The sequence below is a fragment of the Nicotiana tabacum genome, chromosome 10 (assembly GCF_000715075.1).
Source record: "Nicotiana tabacum cultivar K326 chromosome 10, ASM71507v2, whole genome shotgun sequence".
NCBI lineage: Eukaryota > Viridiplantae > Streptophyta > Magnoliopsida > Solanales > Solanaceae > Nicotiana > Nicotiana tabacum.
In genome coordinates this window covers 87,761,244-87,785,176 of record NC_134089.1, presented here as the reverse complement: position 1 = coordinate 87,785,176, position 23,933 = coordinate 87,761,244, and the positions used below count along the sequence as shown (strand labels likewise).

At 36.5% G+C, this 23,933-nt stretch overlaps 2 protein-coding genes across 8 annotated transcripts; both read left to right on the top strand.

Annotated features, from left to right (window-relative positions):
• Positions 1 to 10,229: 10,229 nt before the first annotated feature.
• On the top strand, positions 10,230 to 20,010 carry LOC107778619 (uridine kinase-like protein 3). 6 transcript variants are annotated; one of them, XM_016598903.2, is made up of 15 exons: positions 10,230 to 10,402; positions 12,203 to 12,366; positions 13,875 to 13,966; positions 14,518 to 14,587; positions 15,048 to 15,166; positions 15,515 to 15,611; positions 16,258 to 16,337; positions 16,760 to 16,954; positions 17,095 to 17,178; positions 17,295 to 17,355; positions 18,125 to 18,185; positions 18,958 to 19,051; positions 19,178 to 19,250; positions 19,404 to 19,486; positions 19,640 to 20,010. In XM_016598903.2, exons 2-15 carry the CDS (start codon positions 12,219 to 12,221, stop codon positions 19,787 to 19,789), a joined length of 1,407 nt encoding a protein of 468 aa, XP_016454389.1. In that variant the 5' UTR covers positions 10,230 to 10,402; positions 12,203 to 12,218; the 3' UTR covers positions 19,790 to 20,010. The 6 variants fall into 6 exon arrangements, with proteins under 6 accessions (XP_016454389.1, XP_075079176.1, XP_075079177.1 ...); XM_016598905.2 differs by lacking the exon at positions 10,230 to 10,402 and adding an exon at positions 10,433 to 10,556; XM_075223079.1 differs by lacking the exon at positions 10,230 to 10,402 and adding an exon at positions 10,437 to 10,552.
• Positions 20,011 to 20,744: 734 nt separating this feature from the next.
• LOC107778620 (fructose-bisphosphate aldolase, cytoplasmic isozyme 1) lies at positions 20,745 to 23,933 on the top strand. 2 transcript variants are annotated; one of them, XM_016598906.2, is made up of 5 exons: positions 20,745 to 20,946; positions 21,706 to 22,086; positions 22,294 to 22,595; positions 22,919 to 22,966; positions 23,402 to 23,933. In XM_016598906.2, the coding sequence occupies exons 1-5, from the start codon at positions 20,919 to 20,921 to the stop codon at positions 23,762 to 23,764; spliced, it is 1,122 nt and encodes a 373-aa protein (XP_016454392.1). In that variant the 5' UTR covers positions 20,745 to 20,918; the 3' UTR covers positions 23,765 to 23,933. The 2 variants fall into 2 exon arrangements, with proteins under 2 accessions (XP_016454392.1, XP_016454393.1); XM_016598907.2 differs by lacking the exon at positions 22,919 to 22,966.

Genomic DNA, 23,933 nt, shown 5'->3' with positions numbered 1-23,933 from the left:
CTGGCATATGACTCTCCCAATGAAGTGAAGGTTTTCTTCTTCCGTAACCTCTCGTTCTTAAATGCTTGATTGGGCCGAAAACCTGATCTAGGGGGTTTTCGGTAGGCTCGTAGGGGTAGATAGGCATTTTGTGGAGCTGGGTACTGGGAAAGTGATGTACGACTTTAGGAGTTATGTGGAGAGAAGTGGCATTGGGAGGATCATCTGGTGCACAAGGATATCCATGGGGATGATGTCGAGGCTGGAAGTGTTGATCGGGAAAGCCCATCGGATCATCTTTTCTGTTTCTCTTTCTTCCACCCAAGCTTACTGGGATGTTCTGAATGTCTTTCGAACAACTCATGATTTTGCCTGACTTGATTCCCTCGTCTACTAGCTCCCCCATTTTTAATATTTCATTGAAAGGCTTTCCCAAGGCCAGGATCAAATGACTGAAGTAGGTGTGTCTTTGGGCTTTTAGGAAAAGCTCAACCATTTCTTCTTCACCAATCGGGGTATTGACTTGAGCAGCCTGCTCCCTCCATCTGAGCCCAAACTCTCTAAAGCTTTCCTCCGGCTTCTTTTCTATTTTAGATAGGCAGGAGCAGTTTAGGGTAACACCTGATTTGTATTGAAAATATCAAACAAAATCTTGAGCCATGTCACCCAATGTAGGCCACTTGCCAACATCTTGACGAGCATGCCAGTCCAAAGCTGCCCCTGTCAGGCTCTCACTGAAATACGCCATCATCAAGTCATCTTTCTATCCAACACCTCTCATTCACTGCAATAAACCTTCAGGTGGGCTACCGGATCTCCACACCCATCATACAAGTTAAATTTTGGCACTTTAAACCCCGCGGGCAGGCGAATGTCAGGGGACACAAACAGTTCTTTGTAAGTTATGCTACCCTGGTCTCCCATTTCTTGCTTGTTATTTAAGGATTGTTCTATGCCATTCAGCCTCCTGGGTATCCCATCTTTCCCTTCTCTTCTTATGAACCTTTCATTTTTAACATGAGGCTCATCCCGCGGGCCCTGTTTGTATGAGTAGGGAACCTAGTGGGCAACCTCTGAGGGGTAATATTGGGCATCATGAGCTTGGAGATAAGCGGGTGGATCTGGAGAGTATAGAGGATCATCTGGCATTATGTCCGGAGCTTGGGTAAGGGCGACATCTAGGAAGCTAGGTAGTGGCGTGGGTGGTGCCTTCCTAGTCATCCAAGCCCGATACATGTCCGCCATGTGTTGTCTCAATATCTTTACCTCTTCAACCAACCCATTGTCCTGTTCGACCAACTGCTTTTGGGCCCCGGTATCAACCAACTCAGTTCTGTTGTTGTCTGCCATTGCCTTTGGACTTTATATTGTAGAGAGGAGTTACCACTTTAAAAATCACAAACCAACCACCCTTCTGCTATGAATATAACAAAATGAATCCAACACGTTAGCATTAGGGCATTTAACATAAGATAATCTCACTTTATGTGCAATGCACCTAGCCACAGTTATCGATTCTAAAATGACTTCGAGGGTACAAAAGTCAGTTGGCATCATCCCAATTTGTTCATTTCAACCTCTCTTTTCTTTGATTTTCTAGCACTGAACCCTATGTAGGCTGCCTATGTATCATGATGCCGCATGAATCAGATCTTTGCGTAGTCCTGGAAGAATGAGAATAAAGTAAACAAACTGACATTCTCCTTTTTTCTTTTTCTTTTTTTACCTCAACGACTACTCTGACGAGAAAAGAGAAATAAAACTAGCAAATTCTTTTTTTTTTTGAATTTTCTAGACTTAACGTTCTATGACCTATTCTAAACTCAAGCTTAACGGGCATATTTTTTTTTATCCTTTTGAAACAAATACTCTATTAAGGAAATATCCTAGAAGAGAAAAATATTTTTTTGATTCTTTCTTTTAGGAAGAAAATCTAAAGAATAAACCACAGAAAAATATTTTGAATTTTTGCAAGACATGATTGAGGCTATTTTTGCAAAATGGCTTATTTGGCCAAAAGGTGGCTAGAAGTGCAAAATTTGGCGAAAACCCCGCAAAGCCAAGAACCTAAGATTTACTAGGAAGCCTGAACCCTATGTGGGTTGCCTATGTATCCCTCCTCGAGAGACAAAAATCATGTTCGCGTAGTTCGGGCAGCTTGGATACGAGCGATAATTTAAAAAACAACTAATTTAGAGAAAACATGTTTTTTTTGCTTTTTCTTGAAAAATGATGAAACATGCAAAATCTTTTAGGATTTTCTTTTTCTCTTTTTTTTTTTGATTTTCTGATTTTAGGAAAATGATGAAAAAGTGCAAAATCTTTTTTTTCCTTCTGAATTTTCAAGCTCTTTTTTTTAACAACATAATTGGGCAACCTCGCTTTATCTCCACGCTTCACTCTCTTTTTTTTTTTCTTTTTCATTTTTTATTTGCCTCAACTATCATTGGTCCGCCAAATGACCCTTTTACCCTTGAATAAATGCAACATGTAGCACATAGGATGCATCAAGATGGTCTATTATTTTGGGTGCACCTATCCTAGACGGACCCAACCCCTGTGTTAAGTCCCCAAAGTCAAAATGCACATGATGCAAGCAAGTGCTCCTACTAAGGATCCGACATGAGACTATGTTATACTAGGTTTGAAAACCTGGATTTATTATTCTAGACCTGGCTTACCCGAGCGGACAACTCGAGCCGGGGGGGGGGGGACAACGTACCGGGAATACAGAAGCTTCACCGGCTTTGCAACTTGTCTAAACCTCGTTCTAAATTTGGGATATGACTCTAACAGAAAAGAAGTCACACGAAGTGCACACTTTCCAGATGATTTAGAAGACTTAGAGAGAGGAGGGATTCGTAGCAATTTTATATACAATTCAACAATATCAAAGCGGTAAAAAGCAACATTTAGCACATTATGCCCAAACATGTGAATAAAACCAGATAATAAATAAAGCCGAATATAACAGTTATTCTAAGCCCAAATTCTTGAACCCTGAACCAGAGATTCTGGGTTCGTTCCCCAGCAGAGTCTCCAGAGCTGTCACACCTCCTTTTTCCTACACCCGGGAGGGTATAAGGGAGTTTTTCCTATTAAAGGACAATCGAAACGGGATTTATTTCAATTAAAATTCAGAGTCGCCACTTGGGATATTTAGGGTGTCCCAAGCCACCAGTTCAAATCCCGAATCGAGGAAAAAATTGACTCAGTAATATAGTCCGCGAACCAGATATTCGAGTAAGGAATTCTGTTAACCCGGGAGAAGGTGTTAGGCATTCCCGAGTTCCGTAGTTCTAGCACGGTCGCTCAACTGTTATTATTGGCCTAATTATCTGATTTTAGAACTCTTTCAAACCTATGTGCATTTTTACTTTAAACCGCTTTTAACCATTTTTAAGAAGATTTCAACGTTATACAAAACATATCTTTGGATCACGCCACATGAAATGCACCCGCGATCCGCGACATATTTTATTTAACGTTGTTAAGATTTGGATTTGGGTCACATAAATGTGCACCCAAGTTTAGGAAGGTAATATTATTAAAGTACGTGCCTAAAACAACTACGCGTTTTAACTTCGCGAGAGACATGGAATTTTGCTAAATGGCACGCCTCGAATTCTAAGGTCGAGTTAAAAATTAATTAAAATGAGGGCCACACAATTGTTATTTTGTTCGGCATGGCGCACCTCAATTAAATTCCTACACTAATTAATTAATTCGCTCCCACCTATCAAACTGCGCCAACTATTTTAATTTGCAGCCTTAATCACTCATTAATTGAACAACCATTTGCAAAAATAACCAACCTTACACTAAGGTAGAGATATTTACAAGAATAACCACCTTTCACATTCTTGAGCCTTAGGCTTGAGATGTAAAATTCCAGCAATTAAATGACTTTTATCATAGCACTACAACACCCAAATTTTATTATATTGACTAGCCTAAACCACCTAATGCAAACTCGCATAATTAATAAACCAAACAATATTTAACATTCAAACGCAAGTAATTTACCTTAAATAAACATACTACTAGTGTAAATGAAGAAAGAAAATAAAGTTGATATTAAGCCCAATGCATAATATGACCAAAACTCAACCCGTTCATTTTCTAATTACCCGGATTCCTGTCTCATTTGGAAGTAATCCCAACAACCCAACTAATGCCCATTTTTTTATACTTCTTCAATTAACGAACTGATGGTTTAATTAACACAAGGTTGCCCAGTTTAGGCCCAAACCTGAGCCCAACAGCCTACCGTATTTTAATTACTAATGAGTCCAGATACTATCTAAATCATGGTCCCAAAGGGAGCCCAATATCATGTTACCAATGCCATCCCAATTCAATGACACAGTGTAATGGTCAGGTAGGGATTCAAGGTCGAATCCCTGCAGCAACACGATCAACTCATAGGTTTTCAAATTTGATTTTAAACGTACAATTACACCAACAACCCTTTGAACATATTTTAAAAAAAATATTGTATAAACATAGATACCACTAAGCTAGAACACCTCTGAAATTAATAAACCAAATTCCAGTTTAAGCAACTACACATTCATTATGCATAGTAGATCCAAGTATATTACGGCAAACTAAGAAGCTCTTATTTAATACATGTTTAATGGAAGGTAAATTCAGATCAAACTCACTAAACTACTGCAGAGATGGATTGGAATGAATATCATGGAATCCACGGCCATGAAACATATTCACAAGATGTTTATTCACATATTAAGAATTGAAACAGCACTGAAACAACTAACTATATAATTACACCTCCCCTTTCTAACATGGATTCTATACTTAATCACATTTATAACTTAAATTTGAACATACTCCTTTCAACAATGTAAATATAGAAGTTGGCCTACATACTGATCACCAAATGTACTAATTATCCAATCTCATAGACACCTACGACTTTCAACATTGCCAAACGTTTAACATGACCTTTCATGCACCTTTGATGCTCCACAATGAACTACCAAGCTAATAATACTACAGCAGTCTATACTCAGAATAAACAAAAATAAATATAATAAGATTAAGCTAAGCTAAACAGTTTCCAAAGTGTAGAAACATTGAATAACAAACTGCATTAGTACAAATTTCTATTTAAGGGAACCAATCTTCATATTCATCCATTCTCATACATTGGGAGGTGAGATGAATACCTGGAAATGAGAGTAAAGAGGGGTAAGGTGTAGCAGTAGTAACAACATGACTCAGCAGTAAAAATAAACCAAAGGAAACCAGTTTTTTTTAGCCAAATTCAGCCTAGTAGAAGGATCAAATTATACTTAGTAATCAAAATACAGTCAGAACTTGAACCAAACACTTGAAAACCAGCAAATTCAAATCATTTTAACTTATGATTATTCAGGAATTGTTTCAGAAATGAAAAGCCTCAAAATCTCAGAAATTTTAATGGAACAGTAAAATCTAATTTTTTTCCAGTATTTCTGGATCCTCTTCTCTTCGGTGTGTTGTTTTCTTAAATAGGCAATGAGAAATGCCCTTAGGATTCACAGAATGCCCTTTCAACATTTAAAAATTTGATTCCACTCATTTCTTATGGCTTTAAATTATTCAGTAGTGAATTGTTATCCCTACCATTATAGAAGCTTCTCAAGTAAGTGACCACTTTAAGCTTATACTAATCAATTCTTATCAACACAATTAAAGAAGAATTTATACCAAATTATTAAACTAATCCTAATTATTCCGACTAATCCTAGAATACGAAGGACTCGGAGGTTACTATAATTAATAGAATAAATCACGAATTCAGACGACATGGATAATAACTAAAGAAGCTGATGAATAAACCAGACCAAATCGACGAACAATTTTTAGTTCAACACAGAAACTAAACTAAAAAAATTACAAATCGAATTCGACCAAATAACCATTCTAAAAATAAAACAAAGGAGTATAAAGGCAGATCATAATAAAAGAATTAGAAAAATTAAAATTAGGACATCTACCTCCAAATGATTGAACCCCGTCTTGAATTAGACCTTCAATTTTTGAATTTGAAGTCGGAATAGACCTTAATCGAGTGTTCTCGACTGAGAACACACAACTAAGGTCGATTTCGACCTCAAACCTTCAAATACCTAACCGATTTGGAATTTGGGATTTTAGGGTTCCTTTAAGATTCGAACAGTTCTGGTGTCATTCGAAGGGCGTGAAGTGAGGATTTGGAAAGAGGGTAGTGAGAGTTTTGGGGTATCGATTTGGGGTCGTTAGGAGACGGCGCCGCCACCGGAAGGCTAGGGTGAATGGTGGAGGCTGCTAGGGTTCATAGCTAAAAATCAAGTTTCGAACCGTTCTAGGGGTGTTCGAAGTAAACTAACTACGGATTTGGAAAGAGGGGGGTGAAGAGGCTTTGTGGTGTGGAGTTGATGGTGAACGGAGCCGGTGCCGCTGGCTTAAAGTGGTGGAATTTTAGGGCGGCTTCGTTTAGGGTTTGGAGGTTGAAGGAGACGGGAGTGAAGTGAGGGGGGCCTTGAGGGATATTAGATATATTAAAATTATTGATTCAATCAGGGCCGTTGGATGATTGGAATCCAACGGTTCTGATTGAATCAATAATTAAAATGGGGTCGTTTTAATCGAGTGGGGTTGGACCGATTCGGGGACGGGACGGGTCGGTTTGTGGGTGAGATGGGTAATGGTTGGGAATCTGGACCGTTTGATCAAACTAGTTCCACGGTCCAGATTAAAACACACGAAACGACGTCGTTTGGATGAAACTGGAGACGGACCGGGTTGGGGAAAGTCTGGGCCGGTTTTTGGGGTAGATTTGGACTGATTAGTGTTTGGGCCTGGTCTTTGTTTAAATTAGAATGGTCCAAGACCTTATTTTTCTTTTCTTTTCAATTTTTCTTTTTATTTTCTTTTTCTTTTTCTTTTTCTTTCTTCCCCTTTTTTCAAAATTAAAAACAAATCCTAAATTTAACTTATAGAACTCAAATTAACTTAATAAATATATTAATTAACTCTAAATAATAATTATCATAAATAATTAAATACTAAATTAAAAGAAAACCACAAAATTATGACATTAAACCCTAAAATGCAAAATACATTATTTTTTGTAAATTTTTGCATTTTTGTAAAACAACAATTTACTAAATTAACCAAGAACAATGTAAAATCAAATCCTAAGTGTAGATGTTATATTTTTTATTTTTTATTTTTAATGCATTAATAGAACTAAATATGCATACAAAAATATGCAAACAATCAGGAAAATCGAACAGTAATTCCTAGAATAACACATAATTAAAGAAAAGACTTAATTTTGGGAATCCTTTTGGAGTAATTCGTGTGAGGACAAAATCACGTGCTTACACATGACATTACCTCTATTTGGGTTGTTTATATGATTTTTGAGAGCCCGAGAGACTGGAGAGATTGATGACTGAGTGAGTATTGGGCTGCATGCGCAACATGTTGTTACTGATTTATGATTGAGTGAGGCCAAGGGCCTGAGTGATTTATGCCACGAGGTAGCTTGTTATAGCACTTGGATCGCAAATGTCATATCACTGTTTTGAAAATTATTGGAAGATATTATTTACTGCTCAGTCAAATTTGATATCTGGTTTATTGAGTACGTACTGATGTGACTTAAACTATTAAATTGAAAGTAAGACTACTCTTATTTGAAAGTTATTAAGATAACTGTATTTGCATAGCTCATCACTACTTCCCAGTTCCTTATTTATTTCTGTTACTTACTGAGTTGGTGTACTCACGTTACCCCTTGTACCTCGTGTACAGATCTAGACACTTCTGGTCACGGCGGTTTCTGATTGAGGAGTCAGACTCAGGAGACTATTGATGTAGCTGCATGGCGTTCGCTGACCTTGACTCTCCTTTCCTTTCATGTTGTATTGTTTTATATTTTCAGATAGTGTTTTATCAGTCGGATGTTGTTATTATTTAGATGCTCATGTACTCAGTGACACCAGATTTTGGGGATGTATTGTTTAGTTCTTTTGGAGTTATATTCTGTTCTAAAAGGTTTTATTTAATATTAACTCCTTCCGCCTTTATTTAAAAGTTTTACTGTGTTGAAATGTTGAGTTGAGGCTTGCCTTGTACCACGATAGGCGCAATCACGACGGGTGAGATTTTGGGTCGTGACAATAAATTAGCATACGGACCTATAGGCTCGGAATCGCAAACAAACCTTGATAACACCAAAGTTTACTCCAACCCAAATTTAAAGAACTAGAAAACCTTCAGTGAATCAACTTTCAACATTAAGCGCGGAAATGCTCCCGGATCATCCGAAACCCGATCCGAATACATGCCCAAGTCCAAAATTATCATTCAAACCTATTAAAACCATCAAACCCTGGTTCCGAGGTCGTTTACTCAAAACGTTGACTCAAGTCAAACTTGGTCATCATAGGCCACTATTAAGTAACTAAGTATTCCGATTTCAACCTGAACCCTTCCAAACCTAAGCCAAACGTAAAAGCACATACCAATTTTTAGGGGAACATGGATATAAATTAGGGGAACATGGATTTAGAAAGCAAAACAACTGGTCTGATCGTTAGAGTATACCAATTTTTTGTTTGGTTTAAAAACAAATTATATGAGTATATATCTTGCTTAATGATGTAGGGATTGATAGTTGATTGATCGTAATACATAAATTTTTTTATCAGTAATTTAATTTATTTTATGAAAAATTAAATATACATCGTAGAACTTAAACTTGCGTTTGATTTGAAACTGTATAAGACTTTAAACTGGATTTGAGGAGGCCCACAAGGATAGTTTTGGCATTTTAAAGTAAAAATAGCACGGTATAGCTAGTTTTCGGACTGATCATTCAAAAATAGCCAGCGTTTACGAAGTCAATGAAAAATAGTCACTATTTTGCTGTTACAGAGACCGGTCCAGCATAATATACTGGAGTTCAGTGCACATGTGTATGAACTCCAACATATTATGCTGGACCGGTATACTTTGCTGACTCCAGTATAATATAGTGGAGACTGGAGCACCGGTGCTCCAAACTCCAGTATATTATACTGAACAATTATACTTGCTGGAACTCCAGTATATTATGTTGGAGTTCTAGTGTACTTATGCTGCAACTCCATCATATTATGCTGGAGTTTCAGCATACTTATCCTGAAACTCCATTATAATATGTTGGAGTTCAAGCACACTTATGTTGGAACTCCCGTATAATATACTGGCGTATTTTCCGGGTTTTGAACAGTGTTTTCGCTCAGATTTATCTTTACATGAAAAGTGGCTAAATTTCGATTACTTTTAAAACTGGGCTATTTTTGAGCGACCAGTTATAAATTTGACTATTTTTGAATTTCTCCCAATACGATCAGAGTTAGCTAAGCCAATGGACTTCAGGTATCATATGGTTGCTATTATAAAACATATACCATGTGGTGTATTAAATTGTTACAGGATTAATTATATATAATTCCAAAGACAATTAACAAATATCAAATTTTATACAATAATTATTTCACTCAGTCCATCAAATCGAACAAGATACATTAAATCAACATCCAACAAGAAATATTTTATGCAATATTAATTAATGTTTTATAAAATTTTCATTACTAGTCTTACATAACGTTATCTCTAAAAAAAAAAAATCGCCCCAGATATATTAAGAGCCCGTTTGGACATAAGATTTTTTTTTTCCAAAAAGTTTTACTTTATTTTGAAATCAGCGTTTGTTCATAAAATTTTTAATTTTCACTTGAAGATGCATTTTGAGATTTTTCAAAAATTTGAAAACTTCAAAAAACTATTTTTTAAAATTTTTACTCAGATCACTCACAAAACTTCGAAAACAACCCAAAATTGTAGTCACATTCAAACACAACTCTAATTTTTAAATATCATTTTTACTTGAATTTTTTTTCACTTTTTTTTTTTTTTTGGATTTTTACGATTCTTATGTCCAAACGCCCACTAAGTCCTTTTTGGTAGATTCACCGAACTACAATAAGGTGAGACTTTTGGTCCAGAGTCGACATTGCTATGGGCGAGTGGGGTCAGCTGGTCCCACATCCGATTCGGTGCCTAGGTGTAACCTCGATCGTTTAACTTACCTTTCACTGCAGATTTATAACCCCAATATAAAAAAAAGGAAAAAAATAATAGAAAGAACCAGTGGCCGTACATGTAATTTCAACAAAATATCAAGCCCATAGTCTTAACTAGAGAGCAAATCACACTTTCCGCTCTCTCTATAAATTCATCATGTCCGTAACGAAGCCTACAACATACTCTACTGATAGATGACACCACTGTTCATTGTTCATTGTATCTACCTCTCCTCTCTGTAACTGATTCCGAATCTCAAATAAGCTTTGAAAATTGGAACATCAATCTATAAAAGGTATCTAAAAGTTTATCAATCAAATCTGCATTCACGTTAAACACTTGCTTTCACTCGCCTCTCAGTTCTTACGAGTGTTTGTTAATTGTTCAGTTGGATTTTGAATCTGGAAGTTTCCTCTCCGATCTCTGAAATGTCTACTGATTTTGTGTTGGTCCTGTAGAATCCGTATTTGTTTATTATTAGATTGTTTATCTGTTGCCTGTGTTTTTTTTTTCTAGAATATTTTTATTTGCTGTTGAGCTTTAATATGGATGTGGTTGGAATGAAATTAATACTTTTTTGGTCACATGAAGCTACCAATTCTTTGTTGTGATCGTCGATGAGTGAGCTGAGGCTGACGCTGCTCTGAGTTTCATTGTGATCTTTTATAAGTTTGAAGTAGGATAGAGCAACGCCACATGTACCTATTTAGGCGAGAGATAAGTCTCACTTTACTAGGAGATATACTAGCACTGGTGCTGCTAGTGCTAACTTGCTATCATCTGGACTCTTAAGATCAATGAATTAGATGCCACTAATACGGGGTAATTACTCAACTAGAGTAGCAGATCACATTCTATATCTTATATACTAGGGTCTTAGGGGATTGCTGCGTCTTTATGCATATCCATTTAGGATTCAGATTGTCATGTATAAGTTTGTTAGGAACTTTTGTAGTACTTGAATTGCTAGACTGTTTCACCGGATTGTGGAGTGGCCAAATCAAATCAGCTGACTGCTGACCTGAGGTTTGAGTTGAAGAGACGAAAACTGATGGTGCAGGGGTGACAGTTTATGGATTAGAGTTAGATTGGTTAAGCTGATGTTAGCAGAAGAGCTAAACTCGCAACATTGTATACTTCTGTATTTGGACATATGCAATTTGAGTTTTGACTCCAGCAATGGAGTACAAAACTTAGCAATTTTCCTACACATTGTCTTATGCATACTCAAATATCAAGGAATCATGACTTATGAACTTCAGTTCTTGATATTCAAATTACTCACAAGATGGCAAAGTAGGCTGATATGAGTGGGGTCTTCTGTAGAATTAGCTCCCTTGCAGAAATAAACCAATCCATTTTCATGTTAAGGCCATAACTTTTGAAGGTGTTTGCCTAGGTACCAAGATGAGCCAACTCATTATAAAGCCAATGCATCTTCCAACCTTTTATCTCTCATTGATTCTTAGCTTCCCCTCTCTTTCACATAGAAGCATTACTCAGACCTATATGTATAAAAGAAGCATTAACTACTAGTGCTATTCTATATATATATAAGAAAATCTTAGTTTCAGCTTATACTGTAGGTACTTAAGAGAATATAATAAGATAAAGTTAAATGAACTTTACAGAGAGTAAACACAGTTTTGATGAGATAGCTTTATTAAGATGTGATATTTATTCTACTGCCACTTTTAACTTTGGGATATTATCACTTCTAGCCCGCTCCAGAAACTATTTACATTCAGTAGCCGAAAAAGTGTATAAAATTTGTATAATTTTTGTATATAACATACATAATGTATATATACACAAAAAAAATATACATTTTTTGGCTATTATTTTGAGAGCGGCTATACAATGTCATTTTCCCTTTAACTTTTTATCTCATTCTCAAACAAAATGCCTAGGCAACAGCCTTGGGCCACTAATCAGGCTTGCTAACCATCTCGATCGTGCTTTAAGTTTTAAAGAGAAGGAAAATTTTCTGATATTCTCCTATATTGTTAACCATATGAATGACAATTTTATGATTTGGTATTTATCTTTTATAGAAGCTAGTAGTCCACCGCTGATTGTTGGTACTTAAATGCAGAGTTTAAAGTCAACAAATGGGTTCAAATGCAGTTGAAGATTTGATAGAAGCGTCATCAGGAGTTCATTATTCTGGATTCCATATGGAGCAGCCACGTACTCCAGAAATTGAGCAACCAACTACCTCTATAGATGATAGTTTTCATAAGCAACCCTTCATCATTGGTATGCATCAGCAGTTATATCTGTCTTTTTTGTCACCTGAGCATCGTCTCAACAAACTTCACATTTACAATTGCAATTTTTTGTTTTAAAAAGGGACTGTTTATCTCAATAACCACTTAGTTATTGTTCTCTACCACTATTTTTGGAATATTTTCGTGATCTTTATTTTTGATGATTTCCGGAGCAGCTTATAGTGTAAGCTCAAGAAATTAACTATAGTTACTCGAGCTTTCATTATGTGTACATCAAAGGAGAGTGTTAGCTCAATAAACTAACCCATAGTTACTCAAGCTTTAGTCATGTGCACAAGATGAATGATTAGTTCCACTTATAATTCATCAGTCTTTTGGATGGATGTTGGCTTCAATATGTATGTTTTAACACATGGTAAAGCTATTCATGGATGCACAAAATGAAGAGCTGAAAAGGGCTAAAATCTTGAGGGGCCATGAAAGTTAGAAAGCCATTTTGCCTGCTTAGAAATGATTTAGTTGGCTATCTGGCTTGATCTAGAACTCTTTTGGAGTCTTTCTTTGGCTTTGGATTTTGGCTGCTTTTCAGACAAAACAACAAGCAATGAAACCAAAGACGGATCAAACCCCTAAACTATAAGATAAGTAAGCCTCTCCAGGCCATATAAGTACGCGTCGAGCCCAGGCGAAGGGTTTGGTTAAGATATGCCAGATTCTACCATGATGTTAAAACCAGTTCTTTTCTGATTATGCTGGGTATATGTTAAGAAAATACTCAATACAGATTTTGAGATTAATCCTGCTTTTTCCCTGCTGATCAGAATGTGAATTATGTCTCAGTGGAGTTAGTTTAATTGATGTAGCATGTACAGCTTGAAATTTGATCCTTCCTTCTCCAAAATTTGTTCCTTGGTATTTATTCCTTCAATCGACAGATAGGTTGATATCTATCTGTCCTATCCATCGATTGCTGGAATAAATATCAACAGTACCCTCCCAGACGCCACTTGTACAAGTTGAAATTTGATCCTTCCTTCTCCAAAATTTGTTCCTTGGTATTTATTCCTACAATCGACAGATAGGTTGATATCTATCTGTCCTATCCATCGATTGCTGGAATAAATATCAACAGTACCCTCCCAGACGCCACTTGTGGGATTACACTGGGTTTGTTGTTGTTCTTGTTGTTGTAATCGACAGATAGGTTGATAATGGTCTGGGAAAACTTTACAGGTTCTGTCAGGCATCAATATGCTATTGTTGCTCGATGGAGCAGTTTATGAATTTTCCTCTCAGCGAGTGTGTCAGTAATATGGTTGCTATGAAAATTGGTTATCTGGCTTTTCAACCGATTCATGTAACTTCAAACAATGTTCGAAATTAATCTTTCGTGCAACTAATTTTTTACCACATCAGATTCAAGGCTGTAAATGCTAATTGTATGACTCAAATTTGAAACTTTTATCCTTTATGAATCTTCCCTACTCTTGCTACGTGTTTTCTTAATCCATGCTGATAAAATATGTTCCCCTGCAGGTGTTGCTGGAGGTGCTGCATCAGGCAAGACAACAGTTTGTGATTTAATTATGGAGCAGCTTCGTGATCAGCGTGTCGTACTAGTTAACCAGGTGGGTTTTTTCTGAGTGGGATAAAAAGCTTTTCGTAATTTTGATGAACAAGTTTAAGTTTACAACCACGTCATCCTTCGTATGAATAGATAGTATCGTAGTCTTCTCCAATGCAGTCTTTTTAGCGCTGGCCTCTGTTCCCTTATCTCTTCCTATTAAATGTATAACTATTTAATGTGTTTATAGCACCTGTTATGCTTTTCTTCTTGATGAGATGATTGGTTAGCTAGGTTTTCCTATACCTCGACTTTCTTCCGGTGGGCTTTTCCAATATCCCTTCAATTTATGATAGATGTGAACTATAAACTTAAATCATATTTCATTTTGCTTCTACCTTTAACGATCAACAAGAGGGATTTTTTGATGAATCACCAATGTTAATTCCACTTTGCTTCATCTGAGATGTTCTGTAACAGAAGTTGTGGTCAAAAAGATGATTTAAGAGGATTCAGAAACTACTCTACATTTCTGTCTTTTTGTTTGCCGAAAACTTATGTGGGGCCTACCAAAATTCATTATCTGATTTGTCTGACTCGGGTTTGAATTTGCAGGATTCCTTTTATCATAATTTGACTCTTGAAGAACTAACAAAAGTTCATGAGTACAACTTTGACCATCCTGGTTAGTCTAGTCCATTTTTTGAGTTGATTTAATTTCTCATATGGGAAAATGATATCATTTATAGGAAAAAGCATCATTAAATGTGTTTTTTTTTTTCTGGAATCTCAAAATCATTCTTGCAGTTGCCCATATACACAAATTTAAATTGGACTCTCTTGTACTAGATTTGTTGTGACTTCAAAGAACTCTGTTTATGTGTTCGAGACCTATGGCTTAGACTGTCATCAACCTTATTGGAAATCCTTCTTTAACGACTCAATCTTATTGGAAATCCTTCTTTAACCAACGAATGATAATTTCTGGTGTTTGAATTTTGATTTATAGTGTTCACACCTGTATAAACTCTTTGAAATCTCTTAATATTGATTGATAGGTTAGTCTAGGAATTATTTAAATATCAGATACACGTTATAGGATAATGTCTGGTGTAAGTTTCATGCTTCTTTCTCTTATTGTTCAGATGCATTTGACACCGAACAATTGTTGTGTGTGGTGGAGAAATTGAAGCATGGACAAGCGGTAGATATTCCAAAATATGATTTTAAGAGTTACAAAAATGACGTATTCCCCCTTCGAAGGGTAATTCTTTATAGTATGATTTTATCTTTGTTTCATTTCACTGTAGCTTCATCATCCAATTTTTTAAAGAATACATCAAATTATGCGCCACACATATCTTACTCAACTTTTAACCTCCCTTGTCTTCATCGACTATTTCTTTCCTCCAATTGAATTCCTATCTGAAAGATTAAAATGGAAGAAGGAGATTGCATTCCGATGACGCAAGAAACACTTGCTTTTCTTGATAGACAACTGGGGATCCATACGTGGAGAAACAAGCAATTTCCTGCATTTAGAGTTGTAGCTTTCTTTGTTCAGAATTCTCTATAGTGTCAATTCACCACCTTTATTTTAATTACTTGGTAGGTCAATCCTTCAGATGTTATAATTTTGGAAGGCATACTCATCTTTCATGATCCACGTGTCCGAGATCTGATGAACATGAAGATATTTGTTGATACAGGTTCTTTCATCTCCTTTCTTTTGACGTTTCTTTATTGTCCTTATGGCCTGAGTTGTGCCGTCTTATTGACTCGTGACCATGATGTACAAAAGAAAGATCAATACAGTGTCCTAGCAGTTATCTCATATATTATTCTTTCTACATGGATATTTTCCCTTCTAGGTTTCTCCCCTATCGATAAAAAATTTCAATGGTGTTTCCTCTAATAAAATAAAACCAAATAATAAAGAATGAATATAAAAATACGGAGCTATTCCCTTTGTTGGCCTAAAAACCTAATATGATTTCTTGAAAAAGGACTGCCAGTGAATAGAACACGCTGTAATGCATGAATATCCATCCTATGTAAGAGTCAAGGTCTTCACTGAAACAGATATCATGAAAGACTGAACCACAATTTCGCTCAAACTCTTCTTAAGGAGTGCTTCCACTCAAACTTCGGTAATATTATGGTTTCTTGTGTTTATTTTTTAAAATCTTTTCCTTAGGGCTGTTTTCAGCTCTCCTTAAGATTGATGCCCTAATTTAGTACTTGATACATGAGCATATAACCTCTATATGTTGTATCCTTCCATGTCTACTTGGAAATTGCTTCCTGTTGGGTCTTCTACTAGTGTGGTTTCATCATCTTAAGTTTTCAGTGCAGATGCTGATGTACGTCTTGCAAGGAGAATAAGACGTGACACGGCTGAAAAGGGAAGGGATATTGCTACAGTGCTCGATCAGGTTAGGAAAACTTTCAGGCCTAGTTGAAATAATTGGTAATCTTTCACCCAATTTGACAGATATTTTGACAAAGCATTTCTTGAGGTTTTTGCTCTTCCAATTTCCAACATTTTCTTTATGACGCAGATCAGTGAGTTGATGACTAAGTTTCTTTCTCAGTGCTTCCTTTCTCAAGTCACGTTTGAAACTTCCATTTTAAGTTTCTAAAATTGCCTTGTTGCTAATAAGGTCAATAAAAACCAATTTTTCTTAAAGTGACGATTCAACTTCCATCTCAACTTAAATTGCCTTCCCAAAACTGACTGTTCAAACTTCCGTTAAGTTTCTAAATTGTTTTGAAATTGAACATTATCTGAAATTTAGCACAATTTTTATGGTTAAGTGTTTGATTTTCAGAGTAATTTGATTTAATCTTGATGCAGTACTCTAAGTTTGTGAAACCGGCATTTGATGACTTCATTCTTCCTACAAAGAAGTATGCTGACATTATCATTCCCCGAGGTGGAGACAATCATGTTGCTATCGATTTGATTGTGCAACATCTTCGGACAAAACTTGGTCAACATGATCTCTGTAAAATATATCCTAACTTATATGTCATTCAATCAACTTTCCAGGTACCACTTTTATCTTCAGAATTTAAGATATTATTATCTTGACCCTTTTTATCCGTTTCTCTATTTATCTTGAAATTGCCTTTTCGTTGTTCAAGATCAATCTCCTATATGCTCCTAAAGATCGGTATTTTTTCATTCAGATACGTGGCATGCATACACTTATACGGGATGCTCAGACGACTAAACATGATTTTGTGTTTTATGCTGATAGATTGATTCGATTGGTAAGTACATCGCTGCACAGTTCATTGCTTGACTGGTTAGCCTATCTTTCTCGGCCCATCAGGGAAAGTCAATCTTTCTTTAGCTTATCAACTAGATTAATCTTCACCTGAACCAGGTCGTTGAACATGGTTTGGGCCATCTTCCATTTACAGAAAAGCAGGTGATCACTCCAACTGGTAAGCTGCTACTGCGATTGGAAAATTCATGGCCTTGTATTTAAAAATCTTATTCATAGGGCTCTGAAGTAGCTTCTTTGAGTACTCCAGTTTAAATAGTTGGGTTACTGACATTAGGTCAAAAGATCAGGCTTAATGGTTATCCTTTTTAGAACAGATGGGATTCTGGATACAATTATGAAATTTGACTCATAATGGCTAGTCTCTTTCAGTTACAATTCAGCCAATCGTTCTTAGTATTTGTTATAAAAAATATTGGTTGAATTGTAACTGAAAGAGACAAGGATTTATGACGCAATACATCTTTGATCTGTATCCGGAAGAGCATCAGCCGTATTGTCAGGGCATTACAGCTGATTTATTGTATTGGTCAAGATATGGCACTATTGCTGTATTATTGGGATATTACCCGTTAGCATTGCATATTTTGTTTACAGTTTGAGTTAGTAGTGTTGTTGGATTGTGTATGTGAGGCATCATAAAACATTATTGATCATATAGCAGTTAAAAAAAATAATCTACACGTTTCCCTCCATTTGGTTGTGTCAGCACTTGTTAATTTGTTAGTTGCGGTACTTCATTGCGGTAAATTTCAGTACTTGAATCAAAAGTTTAGCACTATACTAAAATCGTATTGTCTCTAGGAGTGGCTTCTGTGTAACATTGTTTCTTCTTGGACTTTATGTTTTTCTGTATACCCAATTGAGTGAGGAACTGCTTCAATGAGCGGAAATAAATTCTTAATTAAATATATTTCTCGTGAGTGCAGGATCTGTATACAGCGGTGTTGATTTTTGTAAGAGGTTATGTGGTGTTTCAGTAATTAGAAGGTAATAATAATTTGTAATTTGTAATTTGTAATTAGCATTTTCCTTTATTTCTTAGATGGTACTAACAATTTGTTTTGTACGATATGCTTTTTACCATATGTTGGTGCATGTAGTTTGGGAACCCTTCTCAAATGTATTTCATTGTTTAATCGATTGTGTGGTTGACCATGTCCTCAATGCTATGTTGTTCACTTATTCTATTGGTGTACTTTTGTTCCAAACTGGGCTGTTTAGCAAAAGGAAATGCAAGTGCATGTGCGAGACTCCGATACATATGTTTAAAGCTGTCACATGGAACATCATGGCTTCTTGTTAGTGATTAAGACTGAAGATAACAAATGACAGATCGGAAACTTGAGATATTCAAGATGGCAAAGCTTCATTTTGCATTTTTAGGATAAATACTTGTTACGCTGACAGGATCAAGATTTCTGATGCTAAGAGTTAGCGTCTTCGTAAAGGTCTATATTAATGGGGGTTTCATTTTCTTCAAGTGGCAAAAATATACCCCAGTGAAGGTTTGCAGTTTAAATGTTGTTTAAATTTGTCTTAAACTTAAATGTCAAATTATTGTCATTCACTGGAGATGCTTGCTATTCATCACGAATTAACTGGTTCATAATATTGTCAAATGCCTCCAGGACAATTCCCTAATCATCATCCCATGTTCTGGTGTAACAAATGTTTGTTTTCTTTGTCTTCTCTGCCTTCACCAAAGTGATCGGATTGCGTATTCTGTTTGTTAACCATAAAATTTTCTAATTATGTACAGCGGGGAGAGCATGGAGAATGCCTTGCGAGCATGTTGTAAAGGTATCAAGATTGGCAAGATCCTTATCCATAGAGAAGGTGACAATGGTCAGCAGGTTAGCAATCTGCAGGGTCCTCCTGAGTCGTTACATCTTTTACGCTCTCCCGAGTCATTATATTGGCTTTTGCTCTCTTTTATTGTTATTTATAAAAATAATGTCATTTCCTTAATAATGATGCAGCTGATCTATGAGAAACTACCACTAGATATTGCAGAAAGACATGTCCTGTTGTTGGATCCGATCCTCGGAACAGGTTAGTCTTTTTAAGAATGCCTGGGATATCAGATAACTGACCACGAGCTTCATGCCCATGAAAACATGGTTGATCTTCATCATCAAGAATTTTATGATGATTTCTTAACAAAAGATTGTGTAAGCAAGGACTATTATGTGTCTATATCAACAGGGAATTCAGCGGTTCAAGCTATTTCTTTACTGCTAAAGAAGGGTGTCCCAGAGTCCAACATTTTATTCCTCAATCTCATTTCTGTAAGTTCACTGAATTATCCACTTAGGATTTGCACCTCTTCTAAGCCAACCTTTCGTCAACAATTGACTCTTGTAGTGTTCAATTTGTGGACTACCCTACTGCAACGGTTCTGTGGAATAATAACTGCTGTTATTTTTTTTTTTTTAAACTAGGCACCCCAAGGAGTGCATGTGGTCTGTAAGCGATTCCCAAGAATAAAGATTGTGACATCTGAGATTGAAATTGGTTTAAATGATGACTTTCGTGTTATTCCTGGGATGGGTGAGTTCGGTGATCGATATTTTGGCACAGACGACGACTGAACCAAGAGTTGTGGCCCTTCCATACCCCGCAATCACATGAGAGATGTACTTTCAGTTCCAATTCAATTTTCCCTTTTTCTTTTTTCTTTTTCTTTTTTGACAATCATTAAAAAGAAGAGAGTCAGGTGAGCACGATGAACCACTATGTACCGGGTAATGGACACTTTGGAACATTTTTGACTATACAAGAATTATAAATGTGATTTGCAGTAATTTTTGCACATCGACACCTAGCTTACTACGCATATTAGGCCATTAAACCTAGTGTGGCCTGATCTATCACAAAGTCGACTTAAGTCTTAAGGTAACATTTTTCAGGGGTATGGTCTAAAACAAGTGTAATTTTTTTCATGAGGCTAGCTTTTTATTTGTCGATGAACACAGTTTACAAAAAAGGGTGGCCTTATGTAAGTATCCCTATGGCAACCTTTTTTGCTATCTCTGAATCAGGAGATGCATTAAAGATGGATTTGATATGAAGTACTTGTTGTTGGTGAGGAATTCGTGCAATTTCATATAAATACATCTGTATCGACCCCCTTGCTTGATGAGACTGGAGGGATTTGAGAGGCTACAACTTATGGAGGATTATTCATGAACAAGCTTCTTATGGAGACTTAATAGCCTATGGTGGAACTTGGAAGCTTCTTCTATATGCATTCGACTTTCACTATTTTCCATCTTCTTCACCTCTTCCGATTTCCTTGTGTTGCAAAAAAAATTGAAGAATTCAAAATAGAAAGTAAACAGCTTCTTACATATGACAGTGTTTCGAGAGCCCTCGGGGGATAAAGTTGGTCTTTTGGGCTCCGTATCTTAGTCTGGAAAGAAACAAAATATTGGAGATGAGGCAGCAGCTTCCCCACAAAAAATTGCCTCACAATAAGGATAGAAGGGCCAGAAAGGCGACGTTTGGCAGTGAGATTATATTGATGTTCACTCATTTCTCTAAACCATGACGATAATCTTTGCTGGGCTAATCTGTTGACACGTGTCGTGAAAGGATTATATAGGAATATCCACTCCAACGTCATCTATATAGATTGGTTCCTAGCTTTTGGGTTCTCGTCCGTTTTCAGTAGGCTTTTTTATCCAAGTATTAACCTTTTAGCACTACTAATCCACAACCATGTCTGCCTTTGTTGGAAAATATGCTGGTAACCCCCTCTCTCACTCTCTCTTACTTTTATTCCATGCCAAAATGTAATTTAAGCAGTATATATACTAACTATACATAAGAGAGTGCATTTAGCTAGCATAGCATGTAATTACATATATTAGCTTGCTAGCATGCAAAACCATACAGTTCTTTAAGGTACGGAATAGTACATTAAAGAAGATAGAAATGCATGAATGATTGTCATGCAAGTTTGGTTGGTATCCAATATGTAGAATATTCTAGCTATAATATTTAATTTATGTTTCATGATTCATGTACTGTCTCCTTTTGGCGTCCACTTTATAACCCAATCCACGATATCAAACACTAATGCAACAATGTTTTGGTTGCGTTATTCCTAAAAGTGATATGGATGATCTACTAGATGAGCTCTTTCACTCAAATATGAGATACTAGTCACAGACAGCGTGAGAAAAATAATTTGAAGGTAAACAGTTGTTATAGTGAGGTGTGCATCTCCAAAGAGAGTTTGCTTTTCAAGTTTGTAGCAATCTCTTGATTACTTTACTCTAGACTACTAATTGTAAATATTTCCTACTAAAGTAATAATATTTTACTGTTGTTTTTTCCTTATTGAGAAGGGATTTCAATATCAAAATCTTAAGCATCCTTGTTTTTCTTTTTATTCTCATGTATTTTGGTGTTCAATTTTGTTCCTATTAACTATCATGAATATTACTTCTGTGTGCTATTTATTTCCAACAATAGTTGACCTCACATTAATTATGATATGCAGAGGAACTTATCAAGAACGCCAAGTACATAGCAACACCAGGGAAGGGTATTTTAGCAGCTGATGAAAGTACCGGCACTATTGGAAAGCGTTTAGCTAGCATTAACGTTGAGAACATTGAGTCCAATCGTCAAGCTCTTCGTGAACTCCTCTTCACCTCTCCCAATGCTCTCACTCACCTCTCTGGTGTCATCCTCTTTGAGGAAACCCTTTACCAAAACACTTCTGATGGCAAGCCTTTTGTCGAAGTTCTCCAAGAAAATAATGTTGTTCCTGGCATAAAGGTGGACAAGGGCACAGTGGAATTAGCAGGAACCAATGGTGAGACTACAACTCAAGGTTTTGACTCTTTGGGCGCACGTTGCGCACAGTACTACAAAGCAGGTATGTGTTGAATTGTGTAATCATATCATTTTAAAGTTTAAGCTATTACTAAAACCACACTTTTAATTATACTACGTCTCAACATATCCCTCATGAGTGTTGTCCTGATTCCTTTTTCATGAGCCAAACACGCGGAAATATTTTTTGAGACCTCTTGTATGCTCAGATATCAGTTTTAATTATTTAATTATATCATGTCTCAACAAGGTGCTCGATTTGCCAAGTGGAGAGCTGTGCTGAAAATTGGACCCACCGAGCCTTCTGAGTTGTCCATCCAGCAGAATGCTCAGGGACTAGCTCGTTATGCTATCATTTGCCAAGAGAATGGACTTGTGCCAATTGTTGAGCCAGAGATCCTCACTGATGGAGACCATGACATCAAGAAATGTGCTGCTGCTACTGAAACCGTTCTTGCAGCTGTTTACAAGGCTCTCAATGACCACCATGTTCTTCTTGAAGGAACTCTCTTGAAGCCCAACATGGTCACCCCTGGCTCTAATAGCCCAAAGGTAAGCATTTCTACTGTGCTAGCTTGCATTAATGTTGCATGTCAAATATATGTATTTAATATCATGGATGGTTATCTAGCTTTAGTAAGGAAAAATAACTCAAGTATGTCTATTTATTACAAAATATAAAAAATGTTTAAAAAAACGATACTAAATCAGGTTTTAGAAACACAACTATGCTATCACTTATTCAATTTAGTCAGTTACCTCACAATTACATGATATCCTTGTGATGGCATTAAAAAAAAATTTGAAACTTATTTTCGGACTCGTCTGGAAGGGGAGCCTTGGCTTAACTGGTAAAGTTGGTGCCATGTGATCAGGAGCTTACGGGTTCGAGCCATGGAAACAGCCTGTTGCAGAAATACATGGTAAGGCTGCATACAATAGACCTTTGTGGTACGGCCCTTTCTAGAACCCCGCACATAGCGGGAGCTTAGTGTACCGGACTGCTCTTTTTTTATCCGGACTCATCTAGCTAATGCCTCTGTCACCTTGTGGCACATCACAGAGTTATTATTTTTATCTTTTAAAGTCCTTCGGAAAATGAGTTTTTTCTTTTTGTGTGTTTAAATGGTATCATGATATCATGTAAAATTAGCTGATGACATGACTATGCCTACATTGTATTATGCATGTAACACAGTAACAGGCTGCTTGCGCTTTTCGAAAACAGATTTAACATCTTTCAGCATTTTCTTTTTCTGTGATATGTAGACGTAGTTGAGTTATTAAAGTTGTACGACCATATGTACAATCAATCCGAATAAATGGACAGTGTAATATACCCTTGTTACTTGTCTTAGGTTGCAGCAGAGGTAATAGCAGAATACACAGTTACAGCGCTGCGCCGGACAGTGCCACCAGCAGTGCCAGGGATAGTGTTCTTGTCAGGAGGACAGAGTGAGGAAGAGGCAACAGTGAATCTAAATGCAATGAACAAATTGGAAGTGCTGAAGCCCTGGACACTGTCATTTTCCTTTGGTCGAGCTCTGCAGCAAAGTACACTTAAGACTTGGGCTGGAAAACCGGAAAATGTTGGCAAAGCCCAAGTGGCATTTTTGGCAAGGTGCAAGGCCAATTCAGATGCCACTCTTGGAAAGTACACTGGTGGAAGTGCCACTGGAGCTGCTTCTGAGAGTCTCTTTGTTTCTGGTTACAAATATTAGGGGCAAATTGCAGTTGATAACAGCCTATACTATTTTCTTATGTGTTAAATTAGTAACTTCTTTGTGTCCTTTTAATTCAGACATCTTTGGAAGGCACTCTGTAAATTTCATTTCAAAGTTTATATTCACTTAACAGAAAAATAAAGTAAAAAAGCTATAATTTCACTGA